This window comes from Bos indicus, chromosome 25 (genome assembly GCF_029378745.1).
Source record: "Bos indicus isolate NIAB-ARS_2022 breed Sahiwal x Tharparkar chromosome 25, NIAB-ARS_B.indTharparkar_mat_pri_1.0, whole genome shotgun sequence".
In the NCBI taxonomy this organism is placed as follows: Eukaryota; Metazoa; Chordata; class Mammalia; order Artiodactyla; family Bovidae; genus Bos; species Bos indicus.
Window position 1 is genome coordinate 3,721,895 of NC_091784.1, and position 12,307 is coordinate 3,734,201.

Consider the following 12,307-nt stretch of genomic DNA (forward strand, 5'->3'; position numbering starts at 1 on the left):
TTCTGCCATAAGGGTGGTGTCATCTGCATATCTGAGGTTATTGATATTTCTCCCAGCAATCCTGATTCCAGCTTGTGCTTCTTCCAGCCCAGTGTTTCTCATGATGTACTCTGCATATAAGTTAAATAAGCAGGGTGACAATATACAGCCTTGACGTACTCCTTTTCCTATTTGGAGCCAGTCTGTTGTTCCATGTCCAGTTCTGTTGCTTCCTGACCTGCATATAGGTTTTTCAAGAGGCAGGTCAGGTGGTCTGGTATTCCCATCTCTTTCAGAATTTTCCACAGTTTATTGTGATCCAGTCAAAGACTTTGGCATAGTCAATAAATTACCTACATATTATTTTATCCAATTACTTTTAAAATTGTTAACAGCTTCTTGGGGTGCTGTCCCTGGGAACTTGACTTTGCATGCTCTACATGTGGGGCACAGAAGGCATTTCCTAGGTGTGGGGAAGGGGTAGGGTTCCTGAGAGTCACCTACCCAAAGTCACCTACATTTTGGGGACATTTGCTGGGTGTGGGGAAGGGGTAGGGCTCTTGAGAGTCACCTACCCAAACATCTTGGGGACTCTGTGGCCCAACCTTGGGCAGGGGACAGGACCCTCTCACCTCTGGGACCTCACCCTCGCCCTTTTCTGTCCAACAGTCATTTAGCCTTTGAATTTTTCTGGGTGTGCAGGTGGGTCCCTCTGCATAACTGGGTAAACCCTGGCCAGACTTGCAAATGAGTAAGAGAATAATGCTGACAGCCTGTTTTGTCCGTTATTTTAAAGGGTACAGTAGGCTTGAAATACACAACATGGATAAAGGCCTGTTTTAACGTGGGTTTTAAGTGTTGGGGTTTCTATCTTTGACTACGACTCAAGACAACTGTATCATAAAACATCCTTCTCTTAGTATGCTTTGTACCACAACAAAGTTTAGAACCACGTATTTTAAATGTAAGAACAACAACAAAAAAGAGCAACAAGCAGAAAGGAAGAAACAGAACTATTATTTATAGATGGTATACTTTTTAATCACAAATTTTAACAGAACCAAATTACTGAAAATTACATTCAGAGAAGTAGCTAGTTTTGCAAATATATAATTAAGAATAACTTTCCTATGCAAGAGCAATAACCAACTAGAAAAATACAATGGGGGGAAAAAACTATTTACAAAAACAAAATTTTGTGTAGAATTTACCTGAAGAAAATTAGAAAAAAACATACTCAGAATACTCTAATCAATAGAAGGTAGGTTTCTGGATGGGAACAAAACGTGTAAAGGTAATTTTCCACCACTAGTGTACAGGATTTGGCCTATTCCAATCCAGATACCAAATTACAACCTAAGGAAATCTAAGAGAAGCAAGACTGATGGAGAATCTGAAAATGACACACCACAGGATGGGTCCTGTGAAGGCACCGCTGGCCTTGCCTCTGGCAGACAAGTCAGGAAAGTGTGGGTACCAGGAAGCCACAGAGAACAAATGTCCACTATAATGAGGACACCAGAACCCTATCTCCTGAGGGGTAATGTGAGCGAGCCACTGGAGAGATAATGTCTAAAAGTAAAACACTATGCTTGTGAGGTAGTGACCACCCATTGCCAAAGGTCTGATGGGAACTAAACAAATAACAAGGTTCTTGACCAGCCACAGATCCAAGCCAATGTCTTCTTCCCTCTCTGCAGGTTCCTGGGGTTTCCTTCCTGGCAGGTTTTCCTGACTCAACAGAGGGACAAAATTCAGAAGTTTTTCCAGGAGCAGGGCTGGGTGGCCAGGCCTGAGTGACCCAAACTTCTTCTGGCAAGGCAAAGGCATGAGAGAGCTGTTTGAGCAATTAACAACTGCACAAAATACAGTAAGAACAGCAGACACTTTTAAATTACACTGTGAAGAGGATTTCTGTAAACATCACTTTTCACCACAAACTGCAAGTTACTGAAATTGATCATTAGTTTTTAGATCACATACAAATGATGGAGTAAGTCTTTGACATTCAGTTGCTGTGTTTTCCTATATTCCAAAGTAAACAATCCCTTTCATCTCAAGCTTTCAGGGTATCTTTAGATGGTGATATGAATGGCTGATAAAAGCTGTTGACTTATTACCAAGTCAGCAATTTCGTTCTTTTAGGGGAACAGTTTCAGATAAAGATCTTTACATTATTTCTTGGGTGTGAATTCCTATGTGTGTGTGTGTGGGAGGAATGGAATATTCTGATACTTTCAGTACACTTATCAGTCTTCACCTTAAAGTAAGCAGCCCCCAGACTTGTATTTCAAAGCCTTTTTTGGGAAAGGGATCTGTGAGCTGTACATTGTTGCTAAGTTCACAAAAGAAAGCTCTCTGTCCAAAAAGCCTGGTTGCTAACTGAGGTATAGCCCTTGAGGATGTTTTGTTTTCCCTGTGAATTTTCTAAAAACTTGAGGTTTCAGCAAACTTGAATATTTATCCGATTTTGGCTATAATGAGGTTTTCTTATCTGTAACTTTTCAGACAGCCTGGCAATTCAGAATTATTTATGGAATATTTCAGTTTGAGGTGGTATCATCAGACCTTTCCCTCATGTCACTTCTGTTTTCGGGTCTTACATGCTGAGTGGGTTTTTTCATGCCGGGTACAGTTCGACAGCCGACCAAATCTTCTCCCACACTTTTTACAACCATATGGCCTCTTGGCCTTATGACTCTGCAAGTGAATCACAAACTCTTTGTTTTCTGGGAAGGTTTTCCCACATTCTGGACACTTAAGTATCTTTTCCCTTATATGGATTCCTTCATGGCGACTTCGATGAGAATTCTGACGGAAGTTTTTCCCACACTGAGAACATGAATAAGGCTTCTCTCCTGTATGGATTCTCTCATGCTTATTAAGGTTTGTTTTATGATTAAAGCTTTTCCCACAGTGACTGCAGTCATAGGGCTTTTCTCCAGTGTGAGTCCTCTGGTGGGAAATAAGGTAAGAACTCTCATTAAATTGTTTCCCACACAGTGGACAAGTATACCATCTTCTTGTTCTACGATTTCGGGTAAGTGCGATAACATTAATATCCACGTATTTTGAGAGTTCCTCTAGAGGAGTATCATTTTCAATGGTAACTAAAAGATTTCTCATTTTCCTTTCCTTTGGAATAGATGTATTTAATCTTTCTTCTTTTTGGCAATCTGGAGACTGCTCAGGGACCATGGAACAATCCATTTCATCACAATCTGAAGACTCTTCTCTATGATCTTCATCCTCTACAGGTTCCGTCTGAAGCTCTTCACCCTCAGGATTACTGCCACTGACTGTTGAAACAGAGAGAAAATATAATAAGTTTTGAGGGATATGATACCATGCAGGAAAACCCAAGTTAGATTTCTCATGAGACCACAACCTTGAAAATAAGAAATCTGACGGGCAAACAGTTGCCATCAACACTTCCTCATCCTTACTGAGGATGGGATACATGACTGATAAATCTTCCCTTACCCATAATGAAAGCACATAGTCCTCTCTCTTTTTTTTTTAAATGAAATGTGTGGAACTAGACTGAAAGATTTCCATGTTTGTTTTCTGAATAGGCACCAATTACTCAACAAGTTCATACTGATCTTATATTATGTGTAAATCACTGAGCTAATAAGGACCAGGGGGTGAAGGACATAAATATTTTTTTTTAGGACATAAATATTAAAAGGTACTACTTGTAATCTTTAGGAGGCTAGTAAGTAAATGGTAAGATGAGTTACTTCCAGGTTTTCACTATATTATAGTATTAGCTAATATTATAACATCCAATATAGTGAAAAACTGCAAACAATTCAAATGACCACAACTAAAGGAGGCAAAGTATTTTCACACAGTGTATTATTTTTTAGGATATAAAAGGATTACTACAGCAAACTTTCCTGGCAATCCAGTGGTTAAGAATCTGTGCTTACACTGAATTTGATCCCTTGTCAGGGGACTAAAGATCCTGCATGCTGCACAGGGTAGCCAAAGAGAAAAAATGATCTACATTAAAAAAAAGACTACTACAATTGATAAAATGAAAACTATGGTAGAAGTCAATGGTTGTCATTTTTCAAGGGAGAATGGAAACTAGTGACTGAACAGGATCACAAGAGGGATATCTGGGGTATCAGTTGATTTTAGACAAATGTGTTCATTTTGTGGAAATCTGAACTGTATACTTAGGACTTGTATTTCCAAAAAAAGCCTATGTAAAATGACAGATTACAGCACTTGCTCTGGCAGCACATATACTAAAATGGGAAAGATACAGAGAAGACTAGCATGGCCCCTGTGCAAGGATGACACGCAAATTTGTGAAGAGTTCCATTAAAAAAAAAAAAAACAAACACCAGATTACAAAGACTAGGTAACAAAGCAAAAAAAAAAAAAAGTATGCTATGAACAGGTGGAATGACAAGGGACTTTGCCTGACTCTGGGCAACTTAGTGAAATTAAAGGATGACATCAACCACTTTAGATAATGTGACTGATCCTAAAGCCAGAATGTGAATCTCTGCTGGATTTAGCACTTTCACACCAATAGATTTCTTTTTTAAAAAATTATTTCATTTAATGATCCCCTTAGGATAATGAAAATGTTGGGCCAAAGCACAGGACAATTTTTTTTTTTACTGCAGCTCTTAAGATGAACTGACATACTGCTTTCCAAAGGAACTGTACAGATTTCAATATAACCATCAACATGTGGCTAGGTATCAATTTTAACTAATCTTGCTGGTAGTAGATATAATTTTCAAATATTTAATAGGTATAAAATGGTTTCTCATTGTAGTTTTATTTTGCACTTTGATTATTGCAAACTAATAATTTATCTATTGGCTGACACATTTATAAATTTAAATAAATTTTATAGCACTTCCCTGGTGACCCAGGGATTGAGAATCTACTTGCCAATGCACGGGACATGGGTTCAATCCCTAGTCCAGGAAGATCTCACATGCCGAGGAGCAACTAAGCCTGTGCACCACAACTACAGAGCCCAAGCACCCTACAGCCCATGCTCTGCAACAAGAGAAGACACTGCATTGGGAAGTCCGAGCACTGCGACAGAGAAAGCTAGCCTGCAGCAACAAAGACCCAATGGAGCCAAAAATAAATAAAAATGCATAAATTGTATATATTATAAATCTTAATCTCTTTATCATTGATATTTTTTAAATTAAATTCTTTTTCTATAATAACCCCACAACTTAAAACCAGAAAATCAGTCTTTTAAAATCCAATAAATTTCTATTGTTTTCTGGCCATTCTTTTATGACTTATTTTTATTTAACTCTGATACTTTTGAAGTTCAGTATCACACTGTTTGTTGTTCGTAACATGTCTAATATTGGTAGAGTTAGTCAGAACATTCACTTCTTTCACCAATTTGACAGAGTACATTTACAGTGTAAGTCTGGAGGGCAGGCACTGATATCTTTACCTGATTTTAGTTTTCCCATTTAGACCTGTTTCTCTCCAATATTCAAAAAATCTCTTCTATTTACCATATAAAACATCTCTCTATATTACTCCTATGTTATAGTCATTCTGAAGGAGAGCTCTCATTATTTTGTGTTTAAGAATGCTACTGATAATTATTTATTTATTCCTACTGACCTACTGTAAAACTATTAAATATCATGTTTTAATTGATCCTTTAAAATTTTCTAAATATAAATCACATTTTGATTCCCCCTCTTTTCCAATATTTATTCTCCCTAATCCCTTTTTCTTATAAACATTAGGTTAAATTAAAGAACTAAATATCTGTTTTGAGAACAATTAACTGAAACTCAACTGCATTTTACATTCCTTTATTGTACTAACTTTAAAAATAGAGAAGAATTTTAGTAGCTGATATATTTATATGGCTCTAAATCAAAATACGAAAATTACACTGAAAAGCCTTACTTTAATCCCTGTCTCATTCCAATCCCAAAGAAAGAAAGGCAATGCCAAAGAATGTTCAACCCCATAGTTGCATTCATCTCACATGCTACCCAAGTAATGCTCAAAATTCTCTAAGCTAGGCTTCAACAGTATGTGAACTGAGAATTTCCAGATGTTCAAGCTGGATTTAGAAAAAACAGAGGAACCAGAGATCAAATTGCCAAGATCTGGTGGATCATAGAAAAACATCTACTTCTGTTTCATTGACTACGCTGAAGCTTTTGACTGTGTGGCTCACAACAAACTGTGGAAAATTCCTAAAAGAGATGGGAATACCAGACCACCTTACCTGCCTCCTGAGAAATCTGTATGCATGTCAAGAAGCAACAGTTAGAACCAGACATGGAACAAAAGACTGGTTCCAAATTGGGAAAGGAATATGTCGAGGCTGTATATTGTCACCCTGCTTATTTAACTTATATACAGAGTACATCATGCGAAATGCTGGTCTGGATGAAGCACAAATTGAAATCAAGATTGCCAGGAGAAATATCAATAACCTCAGATATGCAGATGACACCACCCTTATGGCAGAAAACTAAGAAGAACTAAAGAGCCTCTTGATGAAAGTGAAAGAGGAGAGTGAAAAAGTTGGCTTAAAACTCAACATTCAAAAAATGTAAGATCATGGCATCCGGTCCCATCACTTCATGGCAAATAGATGGGGAAACAATGGAAACAATGACAGACTTCATTTACTTGGGCTCCAAAATCACTGCAGATGGTGACTGTGGCCATGAAATTAAAAGACCCTTGCTCCTTGGAAGAAAAGCTATGACCAACCTAGACAGCATATTAAAAAGCAGAGACGTTACTTTGTCGACAAAGGTCCATCTAGTCAAAGCTATAGTTTTTCCAGTAGTCATGTATGTACCTAGAATTTACTACACTTTATCTGTTTAAATATTTATTTTGTCATAAAAAGTTTAAAAATTTTTATGTATTTACCTTACTGATCTTTTAAGACTTCTGGATTTTTGAGTCTTTATCAGAAAAGTCATCCTATCCCATGGTTATAAAGGAATTCACCCACATGCTCTAATTGTTTTTTAAAAAACATTTAAAATCTTTGACCCACCTGGAGTTCTTGGTGTGCAAAGTAAGATATGACTCACCAAGAGGCTAAGTTTTCATTGGACCTTTTATCAAAAAGTCCCTCTTTACCTTGCTGACTGGGGATTCCAACTTTATCACAAACTAATCCCCATGTGTATTTGAAGCTATTTCTGCACTTCTTCGGAGAAGGCAATGGCACCCCACTCCAGTACTCTTGCCTGGAAAATCCCATGGATGGAGGAGCCTGGTGGGCTGCAGTCCATGGGGTCACGAAGAGTTGGACACGACTGAGTGACTTCACTTTCACTTTTCACTTTCATGCATTAGAGAAGGAAATGGCAACCCACTCCACTGTTCTTGCCTGGAGAATCCCAGGGATGGGGGACCCTGGTGGGCTGCCGTCTCTGGGGTCACACAGAGTCGGACACGACTGAAGCGGCTTAGCAGCAGCAGCAGCTGCACTTCTTATTCCATCCCATTGGTCTAGCTACTCACATGCCAAAACTATATTTTGTTTTCATGAAAGGTTTTAGAGGCTGCTTAAACACTTGGTAGGCTATAACTCTCCTGCCTCACTGCTCTTCTTTCCAATTTTCCTGGTTATTTGCAGTTATTTTTCCACTTGAATTTGAAATCACACTGTCCAGTTCCAGGGGGGGAAATCCCATTGGTTTTAGTAAAGGTACTCATTGAATTCATAAATTAATTTCGGGAGAACTGACCTTTTCAGTATTAAATCTTTCTAACCAAGAACATGATATTTCTTTCCATTCATTCAAATTTACTTTTGTGTCCTTTCGAAGTGTTTTATTTTCCTCATCATTTTTGTACATTTCTTAAGTTTATTTCTAGATGCTTAATCTTTTTTTGTTCCTAATGCATATCTTCTAAATCACTAGTCTCCAACCTTTCTGGAACCAGGGACTGGCTTCATGGTAAGATAATTTTTCCATGGACCCTTTGGGTAGGAGGGTGGGTTTCAGGATGATTTAACCACATTATACTTACTGTGCACTTTACATCAGCCCCATCTCAGATCATCAGGCATTAGATCCTGGAGGTTGGGGACCCCTGTTCTAAATGACTGTATTTCCATAAATGATTTCTGTATAAAAACTTTACATCTCATTGCCTTACTGAATCGGAGAAGGCAATGGCACCCCACTCCAGTACTCTTGCCTGGAAAATCCCATGGACGGAGGAGCCTGGTAGACTGAGGTCCATGGGGTTGCTAGGAGTCGGACACGACTGTGTAACTTTCAAGTAGACAACCTGAGCGACTTCACTTTCACTTTTCACTTTCATGCATTGGAGAAGGAAATGGCAAGCCACTCCAGTGTTCTTGCCTGGAGAATCCCAGGGACGGGGGAGCCTGGTGGGCTGCTGTCTCTGGGGTCACAGAGTCAGACACGACTGAAGCGACTTAGCAGCAGCAGCAGCAGCCTTACTGAATACACCTATTATGTGTAATAAGTTTTTAGACATTCTCTAGAATTTTCCAGCTACACATTTATATCTTATGTAAATAGATGTAGTTTTATCTTTCTCTTAAATTCTTGTATGTTTAGTTTCTTTCTCATTTAACTGTACTAGCTAACACCTGAAAAGAAAGTGAAAGTGTCAGTTTCTCAGTCGTGTCCGACTCTTTGCAACCCCATAGACTATAGCCTGCTAGGTTCCTCTGTCCGTGGGATTCTCCAGGCAAGAATACTAGAGTGGGTAGCCATTCCCTTCTCCAGAGGGTCTTCCCAACCCAGGGATTGAACCCAGGACTCTTGAATTGCAGGCAGACTCTTTACCATCTGAGACACCACGGAGGCCACCCAAAACACAATGTTAAATAGTAGTAGTGATAGTGGGCTTTGCTGTTGTATCCTAATTCTAGTGGGAATGCCTCTCAGTGTTTCCCATTAAAGATGATAATGGTGGGACTTCCCCGGTGGTTTAGTGGTTAAGACTTTGTCCTCCCAACACAGGGGGCCCAGACTCAATCCTTGTCAGGGAACTAGATACCGCATGCGGCAACTAAGAGTTCACATGTTGCAAGTAAGACTTGATGCAGCCAAATAAATTATTAAAAAAAAAACAACCCTGCTCTACTACTTACTGCTGTGTGACCTTCAGCAAATTTAACTTTTCTCTACTTCAGTTCCATCACCTATAACATAACAATGATTCCTATACCCCACAGTGCTATCATGAGAATTACATGAGATAATAAATGCACGTAAAGTACTTAGAATAGTGTCTAGCACATACTGGCATACATGTGCTTAACAAATGCTAGATAATACTTCCATCAAAAATGGGATATATTTTCTCTTACACTAGTAGGCTTCACAGCTATTGAACACCAATGACAAAATAAGACTTAAAAAAGAATTATCAAGTGTCCAATGAAAACAGTGATGTAAAATGTATCTGTTGAGAATACCACTGGATGCAGAAAGTGGATTCAGAAACAGTATGCGTGCGTTTTCTGTTTAAATGTTTGATGTTAGCACATCAGCCACAGGTCTTGATTACCAAGAGAGATGCCCTCCACCCTTGCTGCCCCAAAGATACAGGAAAAATGGCCACTCACAGCTGGAGAAGGCTCTGCCACATATAATAAAACAAAAATATGCATGTGAACATGTACTTAGCTGGTGTGACCAGTGTCTCACAAAAAAATTTGAGATGAAACAGAATCATGCTTTTCCCATAGCCTTCAATCTAAACTTACAAGGGACTTGATTTCTTACCCAGTAACATCATCTCCCCAATGCTGTCTTCTTCCATCTCTGAGGTGGGCTGCTGAGCAGGATCCAGGCTTACACATTCTTCTTGGGAGTGAAATACATTCAAATCCTCAAAGACCACCAGTTTCTGAAAGAACAACAGGCCCCCTTCCTCTTAGTAACAGAGGTTCCTTGACAGCCTCGCTGTTAAGAAAGACTGAGACACAAAGATTGGGGAAGGGATGGTGAAAGGGATCTACAAGTCTCACGCAGATGGGAAAGCCAGGCTCAGAGAGAAGCCAGAGGAAAAAGAGAACACAACTGTCTAAGAAGGCAGTGAAGAATGAGCCCAGTCTCCCTGCTGACTCCCTAGAGTGTGTTTTTATATGTGGGAGGGCTGCGAGAGCAGAGAGGGCGATGCACCCAAACAGTGAACAGGAAAGCTGAACCCACCTCAGATTCAGATTTCAGACACAGAGATACTGTCTCCTGTTTCTGCTGGATTTCTTCTCTAGGTAGAGGCTTCACTAAGGGGCGAGGTTGCCCTGGGGAAAGAGGAAGCTGCAGTTAAAGGAAAGTCAGTGACTCTAATACAAAGATTCTACCCACATTTTGAAGCCAGATCATTCCTTCGGTAGGTAACTCATAGTTTTTTCTGCTCCTACGAGCCCAGTCAGAGGTCAAGCCTCAAACCACAGGGTCTTGAACCTACATGGCGTCTTTTCATTAAAAAAAAAAAGGTGATTCCCCTAAGCACCTTTTAAAGTTTCCATTACCACTAAGGGGAAGGTTGGGGTAAAGTCTGAAGATGTCCATAGCAAGCACAAAAGTTTACAAGATTCCACATAAGCTGAAGTCAATTCAATAATTCATCAACGTTTCTTTATCGTAAAAACATACTCCCCAGGCTTCCCTGGCAGTTCAGTGTATAAGATTCCACCTTTCTAATGCAGGGGGCGCAGATTTGATCCCTCGTTGGGGAACTAAGATCCCACATGCTGCATGTCATGGCAAAAAAAAAAGATTCCCCCTCCCCAATGTGTGAGTAAAAGTGACACTACAAAAAAAGTTAGTCTATTCTATGGCTTTACACACACTTAGCAAATCACTCAAACCCAGCTTGAGGGAAAAAAAAAACCAAACAAACTCCCTCTTCCTGGCATGTTGACTTATTGGAATCAACTCCTTGTTTCAACACCCACCTTCCTAACTTGAATTCCCTATTACTATGGAAGCCTAGCTCAATCTCCAGTACCACCCTCTTTCTTCTAGTGAAACAGTATATGCTTCTTACCTCTATTCTGAAGGTTTGAGCTCACATCCTTGACAATAACCAAGGTCTCCTTGATTTTCTGACTGGGTTGGACTAAGCTTGGCTTGGGCAAGAAGGTGAGGAAGTGCTCCAGAACCAGTTGGTGGATGGTCTTGGGTCCACTAGTAGCATCTCGAAGTAGGTCTTGGCCCAGCTTGGAGTTGGGAGGGACTCTCAGTATAAAGGACCGCTTTGGCTTGGGGGGCATAGGGACCACTTTTGCAGCCATCGTGCTTTGAAATCACACACCACACTTGTTTCTGCAGAGCTTCAAGAGCCACCTCTTACTGGAGAAAACCTGTCAGTCGGCTGTAGATGAGAGAAACCATGGGTCAGGCTGAGCATACCTCTACTCCAATATGTTTCTTGGGCAGTGAGGCCACATGAAATCTAAATCAGTAAGGAAAGATAAGCTGGGGTAGGGAACTCACAACTGAAAGGAAGACCCCTGAACCTGATACTCTCAGCAAGACCTGAAAGGAATATCCTGCGAATGGAAGCTGATGTCCAAACCTCAACGGAGCAAAGACAACCGGCAGAAGACCAAGGGTCTTCCTCACGATAATGTGAAGGGCAAACTCCATTAGGAAAAATGGTTTCACTCACGCTGGAAAAAAAAGGGGGGGGAGGGGACAAAAGACAGGAAATCCGAGGTTCAATAACGAGGGCATCTGGTTAGAGGTCAGCTTGGCCACTGAACCTGGCCTCATCGTAGCCCTTGTACCCCATGTCCCTAGGATGTCCTTCAGGGGGCAGTTGGCCGAAGGAGCAACCGCAAGGCTGCATGAGGGGGTCTACATGTGGCCAGCCGACTGTTTTCCGCCCTCAAAGTCTTGTAAGAGGAACAGGGGGCATCCCAGTAGGGCCCACCGGGCCAGGCCCACTCTGCAGCCTCTCCCACTGGCCAAGGAGCATCTTCACCGCAAAGCCCAGCTGGCGGCATTGCCTGGGGTGCGCTCCAGCAATGGCCCCTGTTTCGCTCCCTAGAGGCCGCCTCAGTCTGGTTCCCGCCCTCCCGGAGCCCCTCACCTTTTGGGGTTCTGCTGTGCCTGGGCGCACGCTGGGGACAACCCCGGACCCAGACTCAGGGGGAGACTGGGAAACTAGGCGCGAGAGGCCCAGCCCAACCCTCGCCCTTCGGGGTGTCCTCAGTCAGCCAGCTATTATTTGTGTGAGCTGCGGTTAGTTGGTGAGGACGACCGGGACGCGGTGTCTTCTGGGAGACCGGGTGCCTAGGCGGCCGTGACGTCACGCCCGGTGCCTTGTTTCCGGTGCGGAA

At 41.2% G+C, this 12,307-nt stretch overlaps 1 protein-coding gene and 1 non-coding gene across 2 annotated transcripts; one reads left to right on the plus strand and one right to left on the minus strand.

The window, feature by feature from the left end:
• Positions 1-992: 992 nt before the first annotated feature.
• Positions 993-12,280, minus strand: ZNF200 (zinc finger protein 200). Its single transcript, XM_019987403.2, has 5 exons — positions 12,058-12,280; positions 11,011-11,337; positions 10,170-10,261; positions 9,741-9,864; positions 993-3,278 (listed from the first exon to the last, which is right to left on the minus strand). The coding sequence occupies exons 2-5, from the start codon at positions 11,255-11,257 to the stop codon at positions 2,560-2,562; spliced, it is 1,182 nt and encodes a 393-aa protein (XP_019842962.2). The 5' UTR covers positions 11,258-11,337; positions 12,058-12,280; the 3' UTR covers positions 993-2,559.
• LOC139179837 (U6 spliceosomal RNA) lies at positions 4,219-4,321 on the plus strand. The gene has a single exon (XR_011564192.1). It is a non-coding gene; the product is annotated as a U6 spliceosomal RNA (small nuclear RNA).
• Positions 12,281-12,307: the final 27 nt, after the last annotated feature.

Coding starts and splice junctions, on each gene's coding strand:
- ZNF200 (XM_019987403.2), bottom strand. CDS start 11,257: ATGGCTGCAAAAGTGGTCCCTATGCCCCCCAAGCCAAAGCGGTCCTTT. Junction 10,262..11,010: donor CTCAAACCTTCAGAATAGAG/GTAAGAAGCATA, acceptor CTCTTTCCCCAG/GGCAACCTCGCCCCTTAGTG. Junction 9,865..10,169: donor GTCTGAAATCTGAATCTGAG/GTGGGTTCAGCT, acceptor TTGTTCTTTCAG/AAACTGGTGGTCTTTGAGGA.